Below are 23,763 nucleotides of genomic sequence, written 5' to 3' on the forward strand. Positions count from 1 at the left end.
CGCACACACACACATGCAGAGAGTGGAGAGGACTGGCTCTCGAGCAGCAGCAGCAAGCAGCACACTGCAGGCTGCCGCTTGCCTGGGAAAGCCTAATGCATTCCTCCCTCCAGGCAGAGAGAGACGCTGCCAGCTCAAAGGCTCTTTGTTGGCGATGACTCATCCCCCAGTGCTGTGGCTAGCTCCTCGCCCGTGTGGTGGTACCTGCTCCCGCGGTCTCCTTTAAAAAATGGTAACGCCACCGAGAAGGTAGCCATCCTGCTGGAGAGGAGACAGCGGCCAGAAGGAGCGCTCCCTCTTTCTCTCCCCCCCAACTCTCTCTCTCTCTCTCTCTCTCTCTCTCTCCACCCTCTCTCCACCCTCCCTCCCGTAGGCTGCTTTTGCAAAGGGCTAAACGATAGCAACGTGTGTGTGTCTACCAAGACTGGTTTCCAATGACTGGAGGTAAAGGAGAGCACAGGACACCACCTGGGATCCCATTCAACCTCCCGGGCCAGGCTCCACCCCCTCTCCCTTTCAGACACTCTCCCATGTGACTGGGTGATATGAGACGGGTAATTGCAGGTACAGCGCGGTCCCTATCTGGTCACCTTCTGCATTATCTATGCCATGAGGTGGTCAAAGGGGGTGCACTGCTGGTGCTACTCAGGATAATGCCAAATTGCAGCTTTTCATATGTTTGAGTCCCAGTAGCTTCAAACACCAGTCCATTTAAATGCTGTAACTCATGCATGTATTTGACCACATGTTGGATCTTTTGTGAAAGTTTCATACATGTTGTGGAGGCTATAATATGCCTTTGATTTTTTTGGAAATTTTGACATGAGTGGATTATTACAGGTGGAAATCTTATTAACATGAATGTCAGCATTTGAGACTTTGTTAGGAAAAACGTCAGCTGGGAAAACAGATTCTGCCCAGGTCATGTGGCACTTACACTTTCAACAACATCAATAGCACATAACTACTCATTTGCAACCATGGAGATGGCAACAGCTCAACAGTCTGATGAGGACAACTTCACTAATATTAATATTTGGACAGCACATAAAATTCACAGAAATTTGAAACTGTTGTATCTGCAGTGCACATATACATAAAACATAAGAAAAGATGGCATAACAGGGTGTTTACAAGCTGAAAAATCAATATGTATGCTCACAAGGGCTGAAATAAGAGCTTAAAGGAACTAGATGTGTGTTCTTTGCAATCAATTCCCCAATACGGTTCCAAAGAAGGCTGCAACAAGTCTGAAGGTTTTAGAATAAAGTCACCACCCTGTACTTAACCAGCATACATTACACACAATGGATTCAGGTTCAAGTGCAGAAAGGGGTTTGGGATCAGCCATGGTGGAGATGGCATTAAGGAGGTATAAAATGGGAATTGCAGCGGTGGCAGAAGTGAGACTAATGAGATTTAGGGAACGAAATGTAAGGGTGTTCTAGATTAAAGCCTCCCACATAAGCTGTGCAGCACTCAAGACTGCGTTGTCTTACCTAACAAACAAATAAACAGAGCTAAAGGCTTGCCTGGACCAATTTGCATCTCAATTAGCAATATCGCTCCGTACTGAGACATGACAGCTGTTGGATATGACCCCTCCCCCTGGCTATGCCATGTGGTATTTTTGTTACTGATTGTCTTGCACAGCCTTCGCCTCCCCTCTGCTGCTCTCTCGGCATTCGGTGCTACATTCTCTCGGTCTTTCTGGTGGGCGGGCTGGGAACTGGGGCTCCGTTCCGCAGCGTGCTGACACGTGAGCCTATCACACCATCACAGGGACCTGCAGCCTTGAAGCGTTGCTCGGAACACTCCACGGGCGTTTTGCAGTTTGCTTGCTGGTGCTTAATTACTTGTTAATTTCACTCTCTCGGCAACAGGACATACACGTCCAATCCTTTCGGAAGTGGCAGGATTGGTTTGCTCTGTAGAATATATGACACTTAAGTGCTGCAATCAAAGTGTTCACTCCTCTAACATTTTTCCAACTAACAGATTCCAACTATGAAAGAGGGATGGGGCAATCAAAGCAACAGTAATGAAAACATTAATGAATCTTTAAAGAAGACATGCAAAGCTGGGCAAATAAATATGCATGTGCCTCATGGATGGAAACATTTTAGCAAGACAATGGTCTATGATTGTTGCAAAGAGTGCTTACTTAACCATCTTGGATTAAACTCCTGTGGCCTATTGTTGGTCATCAGGGCTATTGTTATACAAGATCAGGTCATTTGACATTGCTGCTTAAGATGAATACACCAAAGTACTTGCAGCAACTATAGGCAATTTACCAACCACATTAACCATGACCTCTTTCACCTTCCAGAAGTATTGCTCAATCAATCAATTGCCCAAAAAATAAGCCTAAAAAACAGTCAAATGTTTTGAAACTGTTTTCCAGAAACGAGGGCCAGGATTATTTAAACGATGCAGTGAGTATGCACCTTTGAAGGGTGTGTGAAAACGAGACAGTCCACATAAAGACTAACTGAATCTGTGAAAGGCATGGCTCTTCAAACCGACAGGTCGGAAATGAAATGAAGTGAAATGAAACCTCAAGATGGCAGTTGCATCATCTGAGGTTAAAGTGGGGTCAGTTTACCAGGACATTTTCCAGGACACCTATTATCCTGATTCCTCAATATCTAGACTGTGCTCGCTAACCGCTGCAGTTTGATTAGCATACTTTTGGGTCTGGGCTCGAAAGTATTTACTTCATGTATAAACCTGGGGCATCTGTCTGCCTGATGTTTTGACGAGGCACGGCAGTTTGACCCCCTCCAGCTCTTTTTATAGGAAAGATAAAAGCCTAACTCCTTATTATGCAATTACCGTTGCAGTAAAAAAAGGCAAAGGTATAGGTCCAGACAGGTAAGTAGCTGCTGACTAATACAGGAAATAGCAAGAAAGTGCATGAATGCGTGCAGCATGTAAAACATGAGTAACCTGATGTTTGTGACACACCTAAATGCAGTAACATCCCAGACTGCAAGAGAAATCTAAAACCTTAGAAAAGCGCACAATACAGAGGTCAGGCCACACATTCCTCTGTCAGTACTTCTGGGAAAAGTATTGAAGCAGCTGCTAGCCGCTCTCGCCTTTGGGGAGAGGGATAAAACTGGTTCTCAGCGGCAAGCAGTACGCAGCTGATAAGCTAAGCACTGAGTTTATGAAACCACATTGAACTGCCAGAGCTGCTCATCTGAATTCTATTCTGTTTCAACTCTATCAAGCTATTTTTCCCCACACAATTCCTCTCAAAGCCATGCCTTGTTCAAATAGATCACACTTACCAGTTTAAAGGCATGGAGGTTCAAATCCAATTAAAATGCTCCGAGTCCAGCTTCTCCAAGGCTAATGAGCGGATGGTTATTCCCTTAGCTGACCTGTTGGCTCCAGCGACAACTGCGCGGCTCTGCGACTTCACGAGGGAAAACAGCCTGGTTGATCCAGGAGCAGCTCAGCAGGTTCCTCTGAGACAAACGGCAAGGTAACTTTTCACTTGCAAATGAGTCACCCCACCTCCCTCCTGTTCATTAAAAATTAACTCTGTCGCCTGAAAAGCCCATATTTCTAATCACCTGCCGCTGACTCTTCCAGAGACAGAAATGATCAGCCACAAAACCTCACCCAGATTTTGCTCAGCTGGACATGAGAAAATTCTCATGTGATTGATGTTTATTCAGTTACAAGGAAATTCAATTTTTTTTTACAGTACCTTCTCTGCATCTGACAAATGTTTACAAGAGGCTCACTCACTCGTAGTGACTGCATGTTAGTCTAAGAAATGGAAGCTGTACTTTAACACATGGTGTCATTTCATTGGAAGTATCCATTTACAGAGTAAAAAGGTCAAAAATCTTAAGGAACAATAAACTGTCACATGACATTCACATGTAGCTCATTTCCACCTGAAACAAGCTGCAACTCTGTGTTAACAGCTTCAAGCCAAAGATTAATTGCACAGTGAAGTTCTGCTCTCTCTGTTGCTTAATTATAGATTTCAAACATTAGATAGATAAAAACACATGTAAAGTAACCTACACTTGAACTCTGGAGTCTTGACATGCTCCTTTTTGAGCTCCACTTGCATGCCCCCTGCTGACAACAAACTGAATGTCAGTTCCAACTCCTAAATGACAGGAAATACAGTATGTACTTTCATATACATTCTCTTCATCTGCGCTTATTGGAGTGGAGGATATGTGTTGGCCCCTGGATAATTTTGTCTACACAACTCAAAAAAAAAAAAAAACAAAACATTATGGACAAACTTAAAAGAAAGTTGGTGAAATGGTTATAATTACCAGCAGTGTTGCATGGTGGGAGCAGAGCTTGTAACCCAAGGGCTGTTGGTTCAGTTCCCAGGTAGGGCAATAGTGTGGTGCCATTTGATACAGTCCTTAACCCATATTGCCTCACTAACATCCAGCTGTATAAATGGATAAAATGGAAGCTAAGTCACTCTGAATAAAAGTGTCTGCTGAGCTAACGTAACATATGGAGTGGCCCTTTGTTTCTATTTGTATTGATTATCCTCCACCACTTTTCTCCAGAGGACCATCTTTTAGATATGTGTTTATTGGCTGAAGAGCTAAACATCTTAGTGCTAAATACCTTTCTATTGTAAGGATCCAATGATGGAGGAGACTCATATTTTGGTTATAATAAATAGTGATAATAAACTATTCATTCATACCAAGTTATGTGGAACCACTTCATGAGAATTTCCTGCCTTTGTGCAGCAGTTTTAGTGCAATATTACTATGTTATATTACACATTTAAACCGGGGAGAAGCTAGCCTGCTAATAGTAGTGCCTGACTCCCTCCAGCTACTGTACAAAAAAACTTGCTCATTTTAATGAACACAATACTTCACATGAGACAGTTTTATTATTTTCCCAAAATGGATAACATTAGATCCTTCTTTAGCTTGTCTAATTTTGTATTTGCCATAGGTAGCTAGCCTAAAGCAAGTTGTGTGAGGCGATGTACTGTTACGTAGCCTGCTGCAATTCAGGAAATTAATGTAAATTGTTACTAACGTCACTCAAAGTGACAGGTTTGGTTAGCCACTGAAAAACTTTGGCAAAATTTAGGTTTGTTTCTATGCAAGGCATTTGTTTTATTCACCATTCAAAGGTTGATTCAAATTGATCAAGGAATTTTTTAATCTCCCTTTCAGGAGTGATTCCAGGTTATGTGTATCTGCTCGCTGTGCTCCTGAGTAATGACCCCATTAACAGTTTTCAAGTCTAGGGAAGATCTGAATAACTCAAAGGTGTTTTTGCGTCCAAGCAGATCTTTAATTTGCCACTTACCACTGCTGTGAGGGTAACAGGTTCAAGTAAAGAACCAAAGACTTTACATGGCTCCACTCTCAAAAAAAAAAAAAAAAAAACACAACATAGAGCACTGAATTAAAACCATCCTGAATGTTTTATTGTCGTTTTGCTGAAACCAAGCAATGGGTGAAAGACATCAGTATGAAATACTGTTCAAAACTAAGATCAGCACTAAGTGCTTGGTATGTTTTTTTGTCTGTAGTGATACAAGCTTCATTCTTTGATTACTGTGTTGACTTGATTGTGTAAAGGAAAAGGTAATATTATTAAAAATTATGTTAATACAGAGAAATGATCCCACTAAGACTACCACAACCAAAAGCAAACAGCTGGACAAAATCAATCCATCAATAATGGAGTAACAAAGGCTATGTTAAATCCTTCCTCCAAAACAATCTAAAATAAACTATTATCTACTCTCTGTAAGTTGCATTTACAAAAGGTGAACAAATAAAACAACAGACTTAAAAAGCTACTAACATTCTGAATGACAGTGTTCATGGATAAATCCCACTTTATCCTCAATGTTGTAGCTGCAATGCCTCTTCACAAGCTGCTGCAGTTCGGACAGCACAGAGACAGTGGACTGGTTCCCAGGGTTCAGGATCTTCCTGAAGAAACTGTGCCAAACGTCAACGTTTCTACAAATAAACAAGAGAGTACACAAAAAAGCCAATGTTAACAGCCTGCCAAAAAGCGCTGAAGTGTTGCAGTGTTTCACAAATTAGGTTTACATGGCTACTCATATAAACCTAAATTGTAAGATCTCCCATACCCAGAGGCCGTCTTCAAATCCTCAGCGAGTCTCCATTCAGAATCTACGTGCACAAGATTCATACTCCGTTTTTCCAACATCATGTGCACAGTCTCTGCAATACCTAGGAGGTCAATCTGTAAATAATAAAAAAATATAGAAATAAATAAGAATGAACTGGCATATGCACATACATGTTGGAGTGGCACAACCCCCAGTTATTTCATATACAGCCATTTGTCGCTTAACGTCCATGATACGTTCTGTGAAATAGGAAGTTATGTTATTTGGACGTTGTGCGAACACCATACTATATACAGTACATGGTATACTATGTACTGTACCATTATATGCCTGGCAGTGCAATCGCTTTATTTCCATGAGACATGAGATACACGTGTTGCGTGCGGGAAGCGTTGCCTTCACTACGTCCAGTTACACCTGCTACGTCCCTTTCTGCGATCAAGTTTTTAAACTTTATTATAACCTTATAGGACTACGGACGTATAAGCAAACGGACGTTGTCCGAATGGACGTTAACCGCCGCATGACTGTATATTCTTTGTGCTAACTTTGCTGTAGTGGTGGGACAGTACTGGTGGATGCTTTTGTTACAGTTCACATTCACTAATCAGACATCTATTTACAGCATTTCCAATTTCTTTCATGTGCTTTATTTAGGCATATTTAATCAGAATACGCAACTCTCATATTTTCATGCAGAGACATACACAGTCCATACTGGACACCTGAAATGACCCATCCTCAAGTGCACGGTGTCGGAATGCAGTGTGAACATGCCACCACAGATCATGTCTCTGGGGTAAACATGATTAAAGTAATTAACATCGCAGCCAGGATAAGGCAGGTAAAACCGGAAGCCTAACAAAGAATGCGGACAGAGACTGATGGGAAAGGTCAAAGTTCAGGAAACACAGCTAGAGTACCTGGTATGGACTGGAAGAGGGGGACAGTACGCCCTGCTTGAGGTAGGTCTGAGCTGCAGGATGCCCTTGGACCGATGTCACCTCCGGCTGCAGATCCAGGTCCAGAGAGCAGGAGAAATCCATTACCCTCAGCGCAGTCTCCACCTCCTCACAGCCCTCTCTTGGGAGAGGAGGAGAGGAAAAAAGAGAATGAAACGCAACCCAGAGGAAATATGAGATTAAAGGAGGGAAGAGGAACATCCCCCCCCACTACAGTACCTGTGTCTCAGGAGCAAGGTGTCAGGGCGGAGGTCCCCATGAACCAGGTGGCAGGAGTGCATCTGCCGCACCAGCTCCAAAAGATCAATCACTAGAAGAGCAATGACGTCCTGCTGAAGGGGAGATCTGGACAAACACTCCTATGGAAGGAGACATACATCAGTCCACACATATACACTAGAGGTCCACAATAAGCAATATGAAACTCATTAAATTACACATACTATACAACTTTGTGAGAGTGTGACTTCACCACCTCATGCTAGTTCAGGGCCTTCTGAACTAAACTGAGTCTCACACGTGGATTTCATTTTGCCTTTGATTTATTTACCTGCAGTGTTCCCTGGTAGTGACCCCAGCTGAGGGTAATGCAGCCATCCTCATACAGGAAACAGCTGCTCTGGTCATTGATGTACTTGTGTGAGTCTGAGCCCAGTCGGCCCCTTAGCTGGGCGTCAATATAGAAATCCCAGGGTATGGGGTGATGGTCGACCTTTAAGAGAACCAAGTAAGTCACACATGTGAGCAGGTACTCTTGATAGGTAGGTTGCTGACAAAACATACACTTTTACTAATGTCTGCACATTATTTGAGGAAAAAACAGTACTGTACCTTCACAATTACATTTTCATTGCTTTTAGTTTGTCCAAAATGCACTGTGAAGTTTTCACGACTGATAATCTTGGAGAGGATCAAAAAGGCTTCATCACCTTGAAAGGAACAAAAAGGAAAAAGGTTTCAGAGATGCTGAAAAAGTCCAGACAAGACCAGATTTAATCATCTCAGTCAGCTTTCAGACCCACAAAGAAAGGATTTTCTCAAATAACAATTAAGCTCTCATTTACAGTTCTGCTATAGATTATGTAAGGTAAGCATTTTGATGGTTACCTGGAGACATGATATCATTCTCATTCACAGCAGGCAAAGGTTCTGGCTTCCAGCAGAAGTTTGAAAAGGAGCACAGGTCGATTTTACAGAGAGCTTCCTTCCTCACATTTTCACAGGTAGGGCCTTCTGTGACAGTTACTGCAAATAAAAAAAACACAAAATACAAAATTATTACAGAGAATGATTTAAATTGCGTTGGATTTTTGTGAAGAGGAAGGCTGGAAATAGGGATACCTGCTGTAGGGGCCTCATAAGCCTGGGCCACCTCAGAGCAGCCCAACTCCAGCCTGCTGGAGAGATTCATGGCCTTCACACAGGAGCTCCCACTCAGTGAGGAGGAGGAAGCTGAGGACTCAGAGCAGCGACCATCTTCCAGGCTAGCTTCCAGGATGGGGCTGAAACAACAACAGGAACCTGCTCACTAAGTGTAACACAAAGCCAAACTGTGGGAGCATTGGAGAAAGCCTTATAGTCATCAACGCCCTGTATTCCCCTACAGTGTACCTGAGCTTCTTCACCCTTAGAGCGGCCTCATAGTCTGCCTGCGGGACCGTAGGGGTTGGGACTTCTTTTGCGGTGCTCAGAGCTAAAGCACACAGGTCCTCCGTCAGGCCGCCCTCAATGGCGGGGGAGGGCCTGTGGCTGAGCCCCCCACTGAAAGGGGTGGAGGCAAGCTGGGCAGCCCTTGCAAAGTCACAGGTGTCATCCGGGATGTGGCACAGGGTCTTGTTACGATAGCTGCCAATGATGGCATCCTCGTTCAGTGGCTCGATTCCTTCCAAAGTATCCTGGTAAGGGAAAAGGGAAGGGGGGGACAAAAACAGTTAGGCTCAGCACTAAAATCAGTTTCTCATCAGCTGCCCTCTGCCCATTTGGCACCACTGCATCCTATTAGACGAGAGTCTAACTCGAATCCAAAAACAGACACTCCTTAGAATGCAAATTACACCCAATCAATGGCCCCTGAGGGTTTCAGAAAGTCCAGCCACATGCAGTTTGATTACATGGATAATGAAATAATTACACTTTCAGGGGGAGGTCCTGCCGTGGGTACATCCCCAAGGGGTTTCAGTATGGCAGTCAAAGGTTTGCGCGCTTTGGAAGGTTTGGACACAACCGCAGGTGCCCTGTGAATGAAAGCAGATCAGGTGACCTTGATCATAGTGGGCAGAATTCCAAACAGGTAAGTGGTTCTGCCGGGCCTCCAGACTTACACTTCTTGCGGCTGCTCACAAGTGCCGCTTTCATCAAATATGGCGAAAGGCACAGGCTTCGCCTCTGCTTCATCCGCTCGAATCTGTTCCGACCTGGCAGCTGTGCTAGCTAGCAAAGAAGTATGGGAAATGAACTGTTAATGTATGCAGGCATAAATCATCTTAATTTGCAATCGTTTAGAGTCATCAAATGGGCAATTATGTAAATACAGTACATGACAAATTAGTCATATAAGGCATGAGGGGAAAAACACAGCACTGAAAAGACATCACAAAGACATCCTGTGCAAAACAGCACAGCATGCCTCATGCAATCGTAAAGGGTTAACAACTGTTTAATGAGCCGATACCTGTGCTGACGTCATCATGTACGTTTGGTCGGCAAACTCTGAGGAAAGGGGGAAAAAAAGATTAAAAATCAATGAAATCTGATTAAACACAGTGTTACCATAAACATAATTAATACAGGAAGGATTATTTGAAGTGACCACTTTCTCAGCAACAATAACTAAGAAACCCATGATTTTAGGTTTCTTCTTTTGAACCCCTGATTAAACTAGGCAGCTAGTTAGAAATTGGTAACCAACCAAAAATAGATATGCTCAAAATCTTGGATCTTTGCCAAAAAAAGGAGTGTTTCACAAAAAGCATGTTTGACCAGCTGGGAGCAGACCAACCAATATTAGAATACTCAACATTTTTTCATACTGAGAGTTCTCACAGAAACACCAAGCTTTTCTATGTATTCCTCAAAACTGCAGAACTATGCAAAAAGTATTATAGATGTCTTACGCTGAAGAGCTGGCCTTGGATTCATCGTAAACTTGGAACCCCAAGGTGGACCCCTGTGGCAAAGATGACGAGGTTCCAGGCCTACAGTCCTCCATATGATCATCACTCTGAACTACAGATTGTGCCTGTGAGGGAACAGACCCACAGGCTCAGATAATACTTCCGAGAGATCTATTCACGTCCACAGCTGAGGTATGGGACATTGGGGCCGTCTCACCTGATGTCCAGCACCTATATGTTGACTGTCCTCCAAAAGCAACCTTTGCTTGACCTCAATCTTTCGCCGCAGCTCCTCCTTAATATTTCTCAGCTCGAACTCTTTATCTAATGAGAGGAATTTGAAACAAATGTGATCCAATCTAAATAAGTCACTTCAACCAGACATTTCTAAACGTTTCAGACTACTTTTGGTTGGACCCTGCACTGTGAAGGGAGAAACTTTGCACACGGATGCCTTTGAGTTCAACAGAATTTTATTCCAACAACTCAACTACAACACAATCTAGACCTCAGACAGCAAAAATGGACAACCTGATGGGGTAGGTGTGAGGTGATTTCCATATCAATGGGCAGTGTTGTGTCCATAACATATTGGACTTTCCCTACAGCAGCGTTTCCCAAACCTCTCATGGAGTACCCCTTGTCCTGCATGCTTTAGATCTCTCCCTGCTCCAACACAGCTAGTTTGTTATTAAGCAGCTTCAGGAGTTCATAACGAGTTGATCATTTGAATCAGCTGTGTTGGAGCAGGGAGAGATCTAAAACATGCAGGACAAGGGGTCTTCCAGGAGAGGTTTGGGAAACGCTGCCCTACAGGACATAGAAAACTCACTTTCATGTTTATAGTATGTATTCAATCTGATACTTTTTAACAGTAACATTCTGCATTTACAATTTCAGTATATTACGTTTATATACTTCTAACTACTACATCGCCCGTACTGATGACTTTGACCAGCCAGGATTCCTGATAGATTGAACACAAGGCTTCAACACACTTTTTCCCCAATGTATAATTTTTGTTTACATGTTCGAGTGTCAGCGCATGCCTGCACTCCTCAACTGCTACCTTCCAGTTCCTTGGCCTCCTTTTTCCGGTAGCGTTCTGCGCGCAGTTCCTCAAAGCAGAACTCGGTGGCGCCACTGAGCAGCAGCTCCTTGCAGTACATGCTTTGCTCCCGCGTCTGCCCTGCGACCTGCAGCTGCTGCTGCTGGTGTTCCTGCAGACGCTCCAGAGGAGTCTCCTCCTTGGCAGGCTTCCTTGCAGACAGCACTGTGTTCACTGCTGGGTTTATCTTACATGGGGTCCTGCAAGGTTGGGAACCAAATCAAGTCAAACACTTGAGTAGAAACAAACTACTTCCGTAACGAAATAAACACAAGAAAATGCATTCAAGAAGAATGTTCTGGGTTAATACTGACAACATAACAGCTATGGTTCCAACTACAAAACTATCTGAAGTGAATGCTCACACAGCTGGAGGCTGATCGGACTCCTCGACAAAAGGCTGGAAGTTTGGCTTGCTGGGCGGAGCCACAACGCTGTGGCCAAACCTGGACTTCTGAGGCATCTGGAATCACAGACAACTTATGTCAACAATTTACCATTAGACTATTCAAAAGTTTAACTTCAACACCATCACCCTTTAACAGAAATACTACCATCTCTCATCACCGTTTCAACTAACCCTCACACAGAGAGAATGCCTCAAACCTTAACATTGGTCCACTTCTCAGGCATGAGTTCATTCTCCTTGGCCCTAGCTGCGGGTGGCGCCATCCACTGGTCCCCCCTGGGTTCTAAAGACTCTGCCGCGGCAGCCTGGCTTTCATCAAACACTGTTATCCGGCTATTCTGGCTATTATGAGCAGCAGCAGGCAACTGCAGGTTGAGGCCACGGCTGTGATCTGCCAGCAAACACGAAGCAGGGGAAGTTATTTTTGAGAAGAACACGCATAGCTTTTGAGAAAGGATATGATCACCTTTATGTTCGTTCTCCCCTAGACCTACTGTGTGACACCCGGTGCAGATACTTACGGCTGACAGAGGCCCCGGTTCTATTAATGGGGGCAATTGCCTTTTTCTTCCCCCTGTGCTTCAGGTCCACCAGTGAAGCTCTCTGGGGCTGTGCTGGTTCAGGGCTGTCTTCCTCTGTCCCTCCACCTGTCATGCTTGACATCACTTGCCGGGACACACGTGCCTGGAAACCCCTGTTGAAGAGTGAATCAAATATTAAGCAAAAAAAAAAAAAAAAAAAAAGGTTGCCCAGTAGCAAAAATGATGATCTGACTCCCTGTAGATAAATAAGGAAAGTCCGTACTTGTGGTGTTGCTGTAGTTTATCACAAGGTTCGGCCCCACACGACAAGCCCTCCTGGTATATGGCATCTGCCCTCCTACAATTGCCGCGCTTTTCAAACTCTTCAGACCAGGCAATGTAGAAGGCTGCCTGCTTGACTCCAATTCCCTGCCCATGCATATAGGTGTAAAAATCTAGGGGCTCTGTGCTGTTCTCAGCCTGGAACACAAAAGTAGTGTGGAAAAGGAATATATTGACACAGCTCCATACTTAGAAAAGTTCAATTTTAGACATCCAACAGGAAGATGATATGGGTCTTACTAGTAAGCAACTTACAAATTTGATCCAGAGGTTGACATAGCGAATGTCATTGTGATAGTTCTTCTCATCAACAAAACGCATAACAGCTCTCTCTAAAAGCACAGACAAGTTACTCTCCTTTCCACCCTGAGGATAGGTCTCCTGTGTCCATCTTATGTACCTGCACAAAAGGAACAATGTTATACGCAAGTGTATAATTCAGTAGTACTATGTGGATTTGACAGTGATGGAGAGGAAACGGACATTCGCAAATAAAGGTTTGTTTCTTACATTTGGCAGCTGGTTATTACTTTGGTTGGCTGCAAATTGTCATTGATAGCGCAAAACCTACCTATCCCAAACATCAAGTGGATCGTCTCCATTGTACATTCGCAGTTCGGACTCAAAAGCCCTTTTTAGACAGAAAGACAAAAAGGGCGTTTAAAAACAAAAACGGCGGAAAGACGTACAATAACACCGACACTGGTAAGAACTTGGATGTGAAACCAAAGCAAATAAGACATGGTTACTAAATGAAATTCTGGACTAAAAGTGTTAGCTATAACCACGACCAAAATGTCTAGGATCTATGAGAATATCAATGTTCCGTACTGTCTCTGTTGTTGGATGGCAGCATAGTTCGACCCCTCCTGCTGCTGGCTGAGTGCTTGGTGCAAGGCTGAGATAGCCCGACCCCGTCTCAGTGGCTGAATGTTCTCTTTGCACAGCTCCCATTCCGCCTCTCCCTCTGCCATGATGGGTCTGGAGTATACAACCGTATAAAACAGGAAATTATACAAATGCCTCTGAATCAAGGTGTAACTAGCTAAGAAAGATACTCTTACAAGAAAGTTAACGTTAGCGAGCTAACTGGAAAGGCCATGCTATGCTTAACTCGGTAACGGAGTGGGAGACGTTAGCAAAAGACACAATACGCAGTCTAATTTGCTTACTGGCTAACGTTAGCTCAGTTGATCAACTCTTACAAAGAATTTTGACCACTGCCTAAAATTGGGAGCCAAAGTTAACCGATGTCTCAGCTTGTTAGCTCACAACATAGCTTTAAGGCTTGTTTACGAGCTTTGAGGAGTAGATTAGCTAAGTAAGTTAACAAGCTATCCTACATCCAAACGACCTAGCGTTATATCTGAAATTATTCTATTTTCTTACCAAATATCTATATAAAAACGATTACCACAACACTGCAATTATAGTATGTCGCTCTGTTATCCTCCACGCAACCTCCGTCCAGTCTCCTGCCTGCTCAAACCTTTTGAATAAAGCCGCCAGAAAGAGGGAGCTGATTGGATAGTCACACCCAACGCATTCATGAACCTCTAACCTTAATTTGAAATCTGAAAAATAAATATACCTTTCTCTTCAAAGTAAGCATGTGCATATTCATGCAATACATAAAGGATATGTACAATTTAAGTACTTATCCTAAATGTTAAAATATATAGCGGTGGTTATTATATTGTAGTCATTTTGCCGATGAACATGACGGGAAATGTAGTTATATGTTTTTAGATGATGGAAAGTCACATCTCGGGAAAAATTGTCATTGTTTGTATTATTAACTTGTTAAACATGTATGTAACATGTCCAATGCATGTTATGAAAATTTTATGATGATATCTCGAGTAAAGCCATTTTGTATGATGCTAGTTTTGTTTTAGCTGTGACATTAAAACTACATTTACCAGAATGCATCAAAATACATTACTTCCTGGATTTGAGAGTATTTTTGTCTCGCGCTGAACTTGCAGTGGCATGGATCTAAGAAAATGACGTTAGCTGCTTATTTTTGTGGAAATCTGCAAGGCACTTATAAACTTGTACTTTTAAAGAAAGGTTAATAAAATCAAATAAGCAGTGCGCTAATAGAATAAACTAGCGAATCAATAACGGAGCTTGGTATTTAGGTTGTCTAGCTAGCAAGTTGGCTTGAATGTGATGTAAGTAGCTGTCATATTTGAAGTAAAAATATGACAACACGATTGTATGCATGATATCTTCAGAACCAAGTAGGTAAATAATTAATGTATTTGTTTCAACGCTTGAGAACAACATGAACAACAGATGTTACGGCTGTGCTTCCAAGTTCACCCTCTTCAAAAAAGAGGTATTGTAATCTAATTAGCAAACTACTCCAGAAGAAATGTTCTTTTCTGCTAGTTATGTCAGACTGTTTGATGGAGGCATTTAGAAACTATACGACCGACACGCTCATATAGCATGCTTAAATAGACCGATCATGACAGTTATCTGATCAGCTAGCTAGTTTGCTTCGTATGCATTTATTCACAGGATAACTTACTTAGTAGCTTGGTACCTTTTAATCTACGCAAATGGCCAGTGAAGTATACAAAAAGCACATACGTACTGATGTTGGTTAGCTAGCTGACTGTGTCTGTCTAAAATAGTGTACCCACCCATGCGCGACCAATAACAAGGAAATAGGCCAGTAGCCACTATCACACACGTTGAATAGGTGACGGGGATAGTCGAGTACAGTGAATATAGCATTGGGAAACATCATTATTGTTACTACAATCTGAGATATGTGTTGGGTTTTTTTTTCTTTTCTAGTTAGGGTGTAAGAACTGCGGACGTGCCTTCTGCGCAGGGTGTCTTAGTTTTAGCGCTTTGGTGCCGCGCCTTGGGAACACCGAACAGAAGGTCTGCAAGCAATGTCATGGGAACCTCACAAGGTGGGATAAGGCAGAAGTCCGCATTCCAGCATACAGCTGACATTGAACATAATGTCAGTAGTATCTTATTGCGTAGGAGGTGATAGTGTCTCTTCTGTTTTCCGCAGTGGAGGCAATCAAAACGATGCCGCCAGATGGTCTCCTCCTGAAAACTATAAGAAGTGAGTGAGCCCTTAATGGAATTTGCTGTGGTATATTTTAGTTGCTGCACAGCTCCTAAAAAGCAATACTGTCAGTTAAGGCACATCAGCAGTGAGTAGAAGTAATAACATATTGTTAACCTTTTATTTTCCCAGACGAGTTGCAGCTCTGGAAGCCAAACAGGGGAGACCAGGGCCAGGGCTCAGACCCGGGCCCTGTAAGGCGAGTACCCCTGGAATTCCATCGACCAAAGGTTTGAGCAAAGAGGACCAGGCCATCGCTGAGAGGTTGCAGAAGCTGAAGGAGGACACTAAACCAAGTGAGCATGCAGTTGCCACTTTTCAATTTTAATTTCTTTCTTTTAATTCCTTTTATGGAGCAGATGGCTGCTTTACAGCCATCTGAGAATCAGCTGACGATACATCATCGCCTGCTCATGTTCCATTTTCGATGATGGCGTTTTGCCCTGTCATTCCCTCCCAGAATCCATACCATCAGAGAAAGAGATTGAGTCCCGCCTGGCTGCCCTGAAGGCTCCAGCCCAGCCTGTGCCCTCTGCTGCGGACATGGAGGACCGGCTGGCTGCCCTGCAGGGCAGACCCCCACCATCCCAGGCCCCCCCACCGGTGAGTACCAGCGAAAGCACAGCAGGGAGCGGGCTCTGGAGATGACCTCTAGGCCTGTCTGTTTCCTTCACCTCTAATCATTGACGTTAAGCCCAAGGCCAGTGAATCTGAGCCTTTGTACGTACAGTATACTACAGAATACTACAAAATACTCCAGCACACTGGGATCACCCACCACTGCACTAGATTTGTTTTTGCTGATTACTTCTGTGGCACTTTTCAGGTCCACCAGCCTCCTGATACCAGGACCCAGACTGAACAAGCCAGTGACCTAATAACACAACTCTCTGATGAAGTGGCCATAGACAACCAACAGCAACCAGGCTCAGAAGGCACTACCCTGCCATTCATGTCTCATGGTACCTGCCTTATACGTGAATTAAATAAACGCTGTGCGCAGATGTAGCACAGATTCACTAATCTTTATAATATGTGGATTAGCAATGTAGTGGCATGAATAAATAGCATTAGCCATCAAGATAACTTAAAAACGGTTGATATGCAAGGCATTGATCCAATAAAAATAAGCTCTCTCTCTTTTCAAATGCCATCTAGCTCAAGCACAGTTTTTTTTTTTTCTTAACCTGAGCATTCTTATAATGAACAGCTGTTTAGTCTGTAGTTTATGCCACGTGTGGACACCTGTCTTCCCTCTCAGGCTTGGATGGCCCCCTGAATGACCTGAATAAACAGGAGGGGGGCGGGCTGACGGAGAACCTGGACGACCCTCAGGAGGCGGCCAAGCAGCTGGAGGCAGAGAAGAGCCGCCTGCTGGCAGCGGCCATGGAGGAGCTCAGGCAGGACCGCTACGGGCAGGAGCAAGTGGTGCAGATGGCCAAGAGACTGGCCCTGCTGAAGGGGCAGGACCCTGACAAAGGTAGGGCGCTCTCTGGCTCTGAGTAAGGGAAAAGGACCGTAGTTACCCACACTCAGCCCATTGCCAGCAGCTTACCACAGAAGTGGTCTAAATAGCAAAGCACTCTTTAGTAGGTGGGAAACTATGCAATCTATTAAAGGCATTTGTCTTCTGTAATGCACTTGTGTCATGTGAGTAATAGCTGTAGGCAGTGAAACCAGTACGTATAAATGAAGAGGAGGCTATCAAAAAAAAGTCTCACTCTTGATGAGAAATGGATTGAAAGTTAAATCCTGTGACTTTAATTCCTATATGTTAAGGTATCTCATGACAGATTGCTGTGCATGTTTAACTGGATGGAGTTTGATATGAATATAAGGGGAAGAATTAGAGTATTATATTATATATGTTGTTCCCAAAATGAACGTGCAATATTAAAATGAATGGTATCTAGCACAAGCTTACATATGCTGCTGTAGAATTGAACTTTACAAAATGTCTTGCAATAATATGATATAAATGTTTTTTTGCAAGTAGTGGCTTTCTGTCACTGCAGTTGTGAATTGTAAAACTGAAAAGTAAAGTAAAAAGTAAACAGTCTACATTAAGTTGAATTGAATTAACAGTTAATTTGTACAAGAAAATACTATAAAACATGAATTACAATCATTTAGCATTAATCTGTCTGTAATTTCCATGATTTATGCACTAATGGTATTACTTTTGTACCCAGTGAATAGGTATTCAGGTACTTTATTATCTGAATCTTCATTTATTAATAATGGAGATTTCCTAATTTCATTTTAAACAATATTTGTAAGCTAATATAACACTGGCTGTCTTTAACCTTGTCTTTCAGTGATGATACGAAGGTGAGAGGAAGTTAATTTATTCGGTAGATTGTTCAGTTGATAATCTTGCAGATAATGTCCCAGTAATTATTTGCATAGAAGATTCGCTTATCCAATGTACCAATTCCACCCAGAATTTTAAAACATGACCCTGAGGTCCAGAGTCAAGTACTATAACCACTATACTACAAGATGCGCTAAATGACACCATCTTAAGATTTATGACTGTAGTCTTATGAGTCCCTAGAATTTCAATGGGAATATGGTAAGGTGTGTGATGTTTTCATTAATAAACCCCACTAGGCTGTGTCACTGGTTAAGTGACTGTGTGTTAACAGCTTGTCTTCCCCGTCTGGCTCAGTCACCCTGGAGGATTTCCAGCATCCAGACAGTGAGGAGGAGACTGAGGAGGAGGCAGTGAAGAGAATAATGAAGCAGGTCTGTGACTCGAAGAAGAAGAACCTCCACCGATGATTTCTTATGTTAAAAAGAGGGGTCAGTTTTGTCCCCCCCCCCAGACCCCTCACTGCTTTTAGATGTTATTTTAGTGTGGAACTGGAGGAGGCACTCTGTTAGGTGCATTCTGCTGCCACTCTTAACAGTTTCCGTAGCAGCCTTTTGATCAAAACATTTGCCTGCAAGTAAAGCTATTCATTTCCAAGTCTCATTCAAGTCTGTCCATAATTTTGATTAAGTCATGGCATGCACCTATAGACAGACACCTGGGGGTGATTACATAATGTCCACTCCACCTACCAGTGGTGGATACATCCATGCTATATGCTGTAAAATGTGGCCGCCACTAGAGGCTGCTGTTTGTCATATTATGGTTTACTTATAGATCAAAGATCAGTGACTGCTTAGCTTACAGTTGGGATTCAATATGGGGTCGTGAACATTTGCTCGGTCTCTCCTCCCAGCTCACTGAAGAAGCGGTTTTAGATGAGGCCTCAGGTTATAACATCCCGCTACAGCACAGTGGCCCACGGAACACAGAGAAGTCTGGGAAGCACAAGATGAAGGTAACACATGTGGTTATTAAGACAACTTCATGATTTATGTTTAGGAAGCACAGGCATCAAAGCTATACCCTCACAGAAGCAAAATCTGTAATAGAAGGTAGAAAGTACTGATATCCTTTTACTGGGGGCATATGCAGGTAGGAAATCCTTACCTTCTGATTCTGTTGCAAAACTAGTTTATCAGAAAGATGGAAGATGACCGAAGGATGCCTTTGCATATTCTTCTCTGGCAGTGTGATTGAATTGCTTCAGTTTACTGTAGTAGAAGCTGTGATCTTGCGAAGTTCAGTTGGCCGCAGCTGTGACACAAGCGGATTTTGTTTTGGGGGACATCTGTTCAGTCTTCCGGGGTCTGTAAGAGGCCTGCTATGGCCGCCGCTGTAGCCCGGGTCCAGGTCTCTGACAGTGACGATGAGGACGAGCTGCCCTGGTGCTGCATCTGCAACCAGAAGGCCACCATCCGCTGCCACTCCTGTGACGGGGACCTCTACTGTCAGCGCTGCTTTAGGTACACCCGCAGTCCTAATGGTCACAATGGTCATTACGTCATAATGGTACCCAAACTAAAACCAAAAAAACTGGGTTCATGTCACGGTTGAGACAATTCTTGCTTACCTTTGGGCCTGTGTAATATAGCTATAATAATGGTGTCTTATAAACAATACAAAATGATAAATTTGTTATGATAGTAATAACATAGAACAGAAAAAAATGGAATCTGTTGTTTTTGTCTCACAATCTTTCAGGGAAGGCCATGACGAGTTTGACAGAAAGGAGCACCGCACATCCAACTACCAAGCGCCACGGAAACCCAAGAAGAAGACGTGAGATAGGGCAGAAGCTAACATTCCGCTCAGCAGGTTCACTTTGATGGATGAACCTCAGAAAGGCCAGACTCTTGTCTCTGAATTACTGCTATATCACTGCGGGGCTGTAGATCACAGCTAAACAGGAGCCTATCTGTGGCAAACAGAGGGGGACACTTTTGTTCCAGCATTAATGTAACACAGTATATGCTGTAGAGAATAGACTCTGGTAGTGTCAGTGTAACCATAGTCACAATCGATGGCTGCAGCTTCTAAGGCTCAGAATAATCTCATCTTGTACTTTGACATGAGGAAATGTAATGAGTAAAAGCTAATGTCAAATGACTCTGTGGTTATCAGTACCAAATTGTACAGTGTTAACCAGTAATGTCATCAGTACCCATCCTAATTTTGTAATCTTCTGCTGTCAAATATTTGTAGATTTAGTGCATTCCACGCCCACATAATGATTATCTTAATAATACAGAGGTACTGCTGCATAACGAGAGGAAAAATAATCTGCGAGGAAAATGTAATGATTTTCAGATGTCTGAATAAATGTCAGATGAACTCGGAAATTACATATATAGCTCCTAATGTTTCATACTTTTCTGCCTGTATCCACTGATAATGTCTGCCCTGTTTCCACAAATGCCTTTATGCAGGTATATAAAATGTCCACTGGCCACTGTTTATGTAGTGGAGTGTATATTTGGGGCAGCCTTAAACATACCTTTGCAAACAGGAAATCCTTGAATGGTAGTAGGAATGTACAGGAGAGATTTCCAGACATCACACCCAGTCTCCACACCCACGCATTGTGATTCATTGTGTCTCAGGCTATGTTACTTTTGAATACGTAAAAAATATTCACATATTTGGCTTTTATCTGACAATGTACACCTTGCATTGTGGGAAACATATTTTTAGTCATTCTTCTTTTCAACTACACTATATTGTAATATTGACTGTATTTTCATAGACTGCATTTTTGTTAAACAGATAAAGGAAACTTTGTTACGCTACAGAAGGAATGGCTGCAGATGATCTATATACTAGAGGGAATGATAGCTGAGAAGACCATGTAAAACTCATTCAGTCATGTTGCCTCAGTCGGTGTGTGGTTTGTTTTCTGTTGGGACTTGCTTTGAGGAGATGAGTGCAGCATCCTCAACAGCTCCCACCTGCATGCAGAAGGCAGAACAGGCGAATGAGAAGGATTAGTGGACGTTTCTCTTTGGTAGATGGTTGGCAGGCTGTGGCGGTTTTCGCTGCCAGGTCAATGTTATGTACAGCTGTTTAACAGAAACCTCGAACTTTCAGTGGGATGAGTCACCTCTGCTGAAGAAAAGCCTCTCTGAATGTTTTGGCGGTGTGCTTTCGCTTTCAAAGGTGAACACAAAGAATGGGGCGCGCTGGTGGAGGAAGAGGCACTCAGGAAAACAAAGTGTAAAGAAGGAAAAGAGGTGCACTGCTGGCTAATACTGTCTTGATTAGGAAGCACTGTTCTACGTCCTCCCCTTCCGGGTATAATCATAATCATCTACTTCTTTTTCTGTTCTAAAACAACACACTTCATTAGGAGTGGCAATGTACACTTATTCACATGAAACCTGATTAACAACCAAACGAGGTGATGTTGTTGCTTAGTGGCCTCATGGAGGACGTTTTGGTATCTATTTGTCAAATCTTGGTCATATACAGAACTGTTTTGAATGTGGCTGGAATTTTCTGATACACAGTCTTTTCAGTCTGCCATCTGACTCTCAGAAATGCGTATGAAGTCCATGACCACTTTCCCAATGTGTTGCATAGACATGCGGTACTATAGGATAGGCTTTTTTGGGTATTTCCCAGGATGTTTAACAGAAGGCTAATTGTGAAATGTACAGACTTGCCATGTGTCACATCTTCAAGTGTTTGATACATTGCAATCTTATTTAAGTATGGATACCAATGTTTTTCATCCTGGTGAAGTTAAACCTTAACATAACATGTCCCCAACAACAGTTGTGCTAAAGCAGCTGCCAAAACATCCAAATTTTATCTAATTTAAAATTACGTATGAACCCTTCATGGAAAATACAAAGTTAAGTCTTCAGAGATGTGTACTGCAACTATTTGTAGCTTTCTGGTGGTCCAATTTTTCAGTTACCATACTGACATTCATATGACCTTCAAATTTTAGCTAAATACACAGTTACAGTTACTGAAATGCACATGATACGGTTAATCTGAAGGCAAGCAGCAACTGAGCATTGTGCAAACTGCAAATAAAAATATCGACTAAATCAGCACCCTTGTGGATTGAGGTTGAAAATCATCTAGAGAAAAACTTGAAGATAAAAGGTGTTTCCGGGGTAGGCAAGTCCAGAACATTACTGTACTTCTCTGACATTGGATGCTCTGCTCAGGGAAGCATAATGAGACATTTGGAAGATAACCCCCAGGAGGTAAAGTCCATTAAATCACAGCTCCTAATTGACATTGTCTGCACGCATCCTTGCAAATCCTTACCTTAGGGCACTGCACGCCAATGAAAACCATTAGGAAGATAATACACAGGACCAGAGAGTTTGAGATTGCATTCAGTGGACCACATGTTCCAAATTGAAAATGTAATCCTGACCTGCACCTATTAGTCTTGTCTTGCCTGCGTGCGGTCATCTTTCAAAGCACAAGCACATATCATATGGCATTTATGTCCCAGAACCTATTGTTTGCACTGTGTGTTTCGGTTATTTCTACTCTTTTTTTGGCACTTTAACAACAAACTGACTCCACAGTCCAAGTCTTGCTTTCCAATACAAAGTGCTGTCAAAGCTTTGATGTGTGGAATTACTGTGCGGTTCATTAGCTGAGCCTCGGCATTGCTCAGACAGCGGGATTAACGCCAATAAAGGGATTCTGTAAACACTCCCTGCGGTGGAGCACTCAGTCTCGGGCTCAGAGATTTTGCAAATAAATTGGGACTGAAAACCCCCCTCCAGACTGCTGCCAGTGAATGGAGCCCTGCAGAGGTAGGGGGAGTCGCTCTGCCAGGGTCGAAATCCTCAAAATGAGAGCAACGAGTCTGAAGGTAAAGAAACGGGCTCCTCCGGAAGGCTGCATGCAAGGAGAACTCTGACCCAGCTTTCCAGCACAAAGAGATATCTGTACTAATGCAACGGTCATATTTGTGATGTCTGTATCTAATAAGACAATATGCAAGTCACAGAAAGGCCCCCGTCTCCAATGAAAAACGTTTTTCCTGTGTAAATAAAAAACACAGTTTATTAGGAAATGTTGTGTCTGTGCATTGTAATTATACACATATGTCTCAGAGTTCTGAGACCACCTGACTGGTATTGTTTTAGAATGCAAACTGAGCACTGACTGGCATTAAATGGACCGGATGTGGCTTTCTATTCTTTCTCAGCCTTTAGCGGACAGCTCCCAGAGTCATGCTGGTAGCTGAATAAGTGGCAGGGAGGAGGCTGGCAGTGCTGTGCTATGCTGCTCAGAAGCTATGCCCATCCTCAGAGGCTGTCATTTGGATTCCTCTCACTGCTGACAACCAGCAGGGAGGCGGACATGTCATCTTGCTGGTGTCACTTCCATTTTGACTTCAGGAAAAAGATGCTCCCTTTAGATAGATAGTACTTTTTGAAAGCTTGTTGTTTTAGCCTTAGTGTAATACTGTAACAGCTGTCAGCAAAAAGAAAGAAAAAACACATTAAGCTTTATTTGTGGTAATGTGGAGTATTTGTGTTCCATTTTATCTCTGTTGTGACAAGATGCTAATGCATTTTGTTTCCAGCTGGTATCTTATTCCACACATATGACAGTGGAATACAAGTCACTGCAGTGGAGCTATGGCTGTTACAAAACACAGCAGTGTGTGGTACCTTGGCTCCCCATAAAATCCGATAATATTACCTTAGGACCAGGGAGAATGAAACAA

The 23,763-nt window shown here is 42.9% G+C and overlaps 2 protein-coding genes across 3 annotated transcripts; one reads left to right on the top strand and one right to left on the bottom strand.

The window, feature by feature from the left end:
- Positions 1-3,383: 3,383 nt before the first annotated feature.
- Positions 3,384-14,057, bottom strand: bub1bb (BUB1 mitotic checkpoint serine/threonine kinase Bb). The gene is made up of 23 exons (XM_036542318.1): positions 14,000-14,057; positions 13,417-13,566; positions 13,157-13,216; positions 12,841-12,985; positions 12,527-12,723; positions 12,240-12,416; positions 11,920-12,106; positions 11,679-11,776; positions 11,275-11,513; positions 10,423-10,529; positions 10,206-10,330; positions 9,764-9,801; positions 9,414-9,522; positions 9,224-9,326; positions 8,704-8,987; positions 8,434-8,594; positions 8,200-8,337; positions 7,643-7,845; positions 7,304-7,451; positions 7,054-7,211; positions 6,128-6,243; positions 5,867-5,993; positions 3,384-3,479 (listed from the first exon to the last, which is right to left on the bottom strand). The coding sequence occupies exons 2-23, from the start codon at positions 13,557-13,559 to the stop codon at positions 3,384-3,386; spliced, it is 3,159 nt and encodes a 1,052-aa protein (XP_036398211.1). The 5' UTR covers positions 13,560-13,566; positions 14,000-14,057.
- A 496-nt stretch (positions 14,058-14,553) lies between these two features.
- zfyve19 (zinc finger, FYVE domain containing 19) lies at positions 14,554-20,501 on the top strand. Of its 2 annotated transcripts, none has more exons than XM_036542609.1 (11): positions 14,554-14,929; positions 15,397-15,518; positions 15,626-15,679; positions 15,815-15,978; positions 16,143-16,285; positions 16,509-16,644; positions 16,944-17,162; positions 18,354-18,430; positions 18,913-19,014; positions 19,356-19,522; positions 19,761-20,501. In XM_036542609.1, exons 1-11 carry the CDS (start codon positions 14,876-14,878, stop codon positions 19,840-19,842), a joined length of 1,320 nt encoding a protein of 439 aa, XP_036398502.1. In that variant the 5' UTR covers positions 14,554-14,875; the 3' UTR covers positions 19,843-20,501. The 2 variants fall into 2 exon arrangements, with proteins under 2 accessions (XP_036398502.1, XP_036398503.1); XM_036542610.1 differs by having other exon boundaries at positions 19,399-19,522.
- The last annotated feature ends 3,262 nt before the right edge of the window (positions 20,502-23,763 follow it).

This window comes from Megalops cyprinoides, chromosome 12 (assembly GCF_013368585.1).
Source record: "Megalops cyprinoides isolate fMegCyp1 chromosome 12, fMegCyp1.pri, whole genome shotgun sequence".
Taxonomy (NCBI): domain Eukaryota; kingdom Metazoa; phylum Chordata; class Actinopteri; order Elopiformes; family Megalopidae; genus Megalops; species Megalops cyprinoides.

What these genes read in the sequence shown, in the direction of transcription:
- bub1bb (XM_036542318.1), bottom strand. Translation starts at nt 13,559, where the DNA reads ATGGCAGAGGGAGAGGCGGAATGGGAGCTGTGCAAAGAGAACATTCAG. An exon ending in CCACTTGATGTTTGGGATAG is followed by an intron (nt 12,986 to 13,156) that starts GTAGGTTTTGCG and finishes CCTTTTGTGCAG; the next exon opens with GTACATAAGATGGACACAGG. An exon ending in AAACTACAGCAACACCACAA is followed by an intron (nt 12,417 to 12,526) that starts GTACGGACTTTC and finishes ACTCTTCAACAG; the next exon opens with GGGTTTCCAGGCACGTGTGT.
- zfyve19 (XM_036542609.1), top strand. Translation starts at nt 14,876, where the DNA reads ATGAACAACAGATGTTACGGCTGTGCTTCCAAGTTCACCCTCTTCAAA. An exon ending in TGTCATGGGAACCTCACAAG is followed by an intron (nt 15,519 to 15,625) that starts GTGGGATAAGGC and finishes TGTTTTCCGCAG; the next exon opens with TGGAGGCAATCAAAACGATG. An exon ending in CTGGGAAGCACAAGATGAAG is followed by an intron (nt 19,015 to 19,355) that starts GTAACACATGTG and finishes ACATCTGTTCAG; the next exon opens with TCTTCCGGGGTCTGTAAGAG.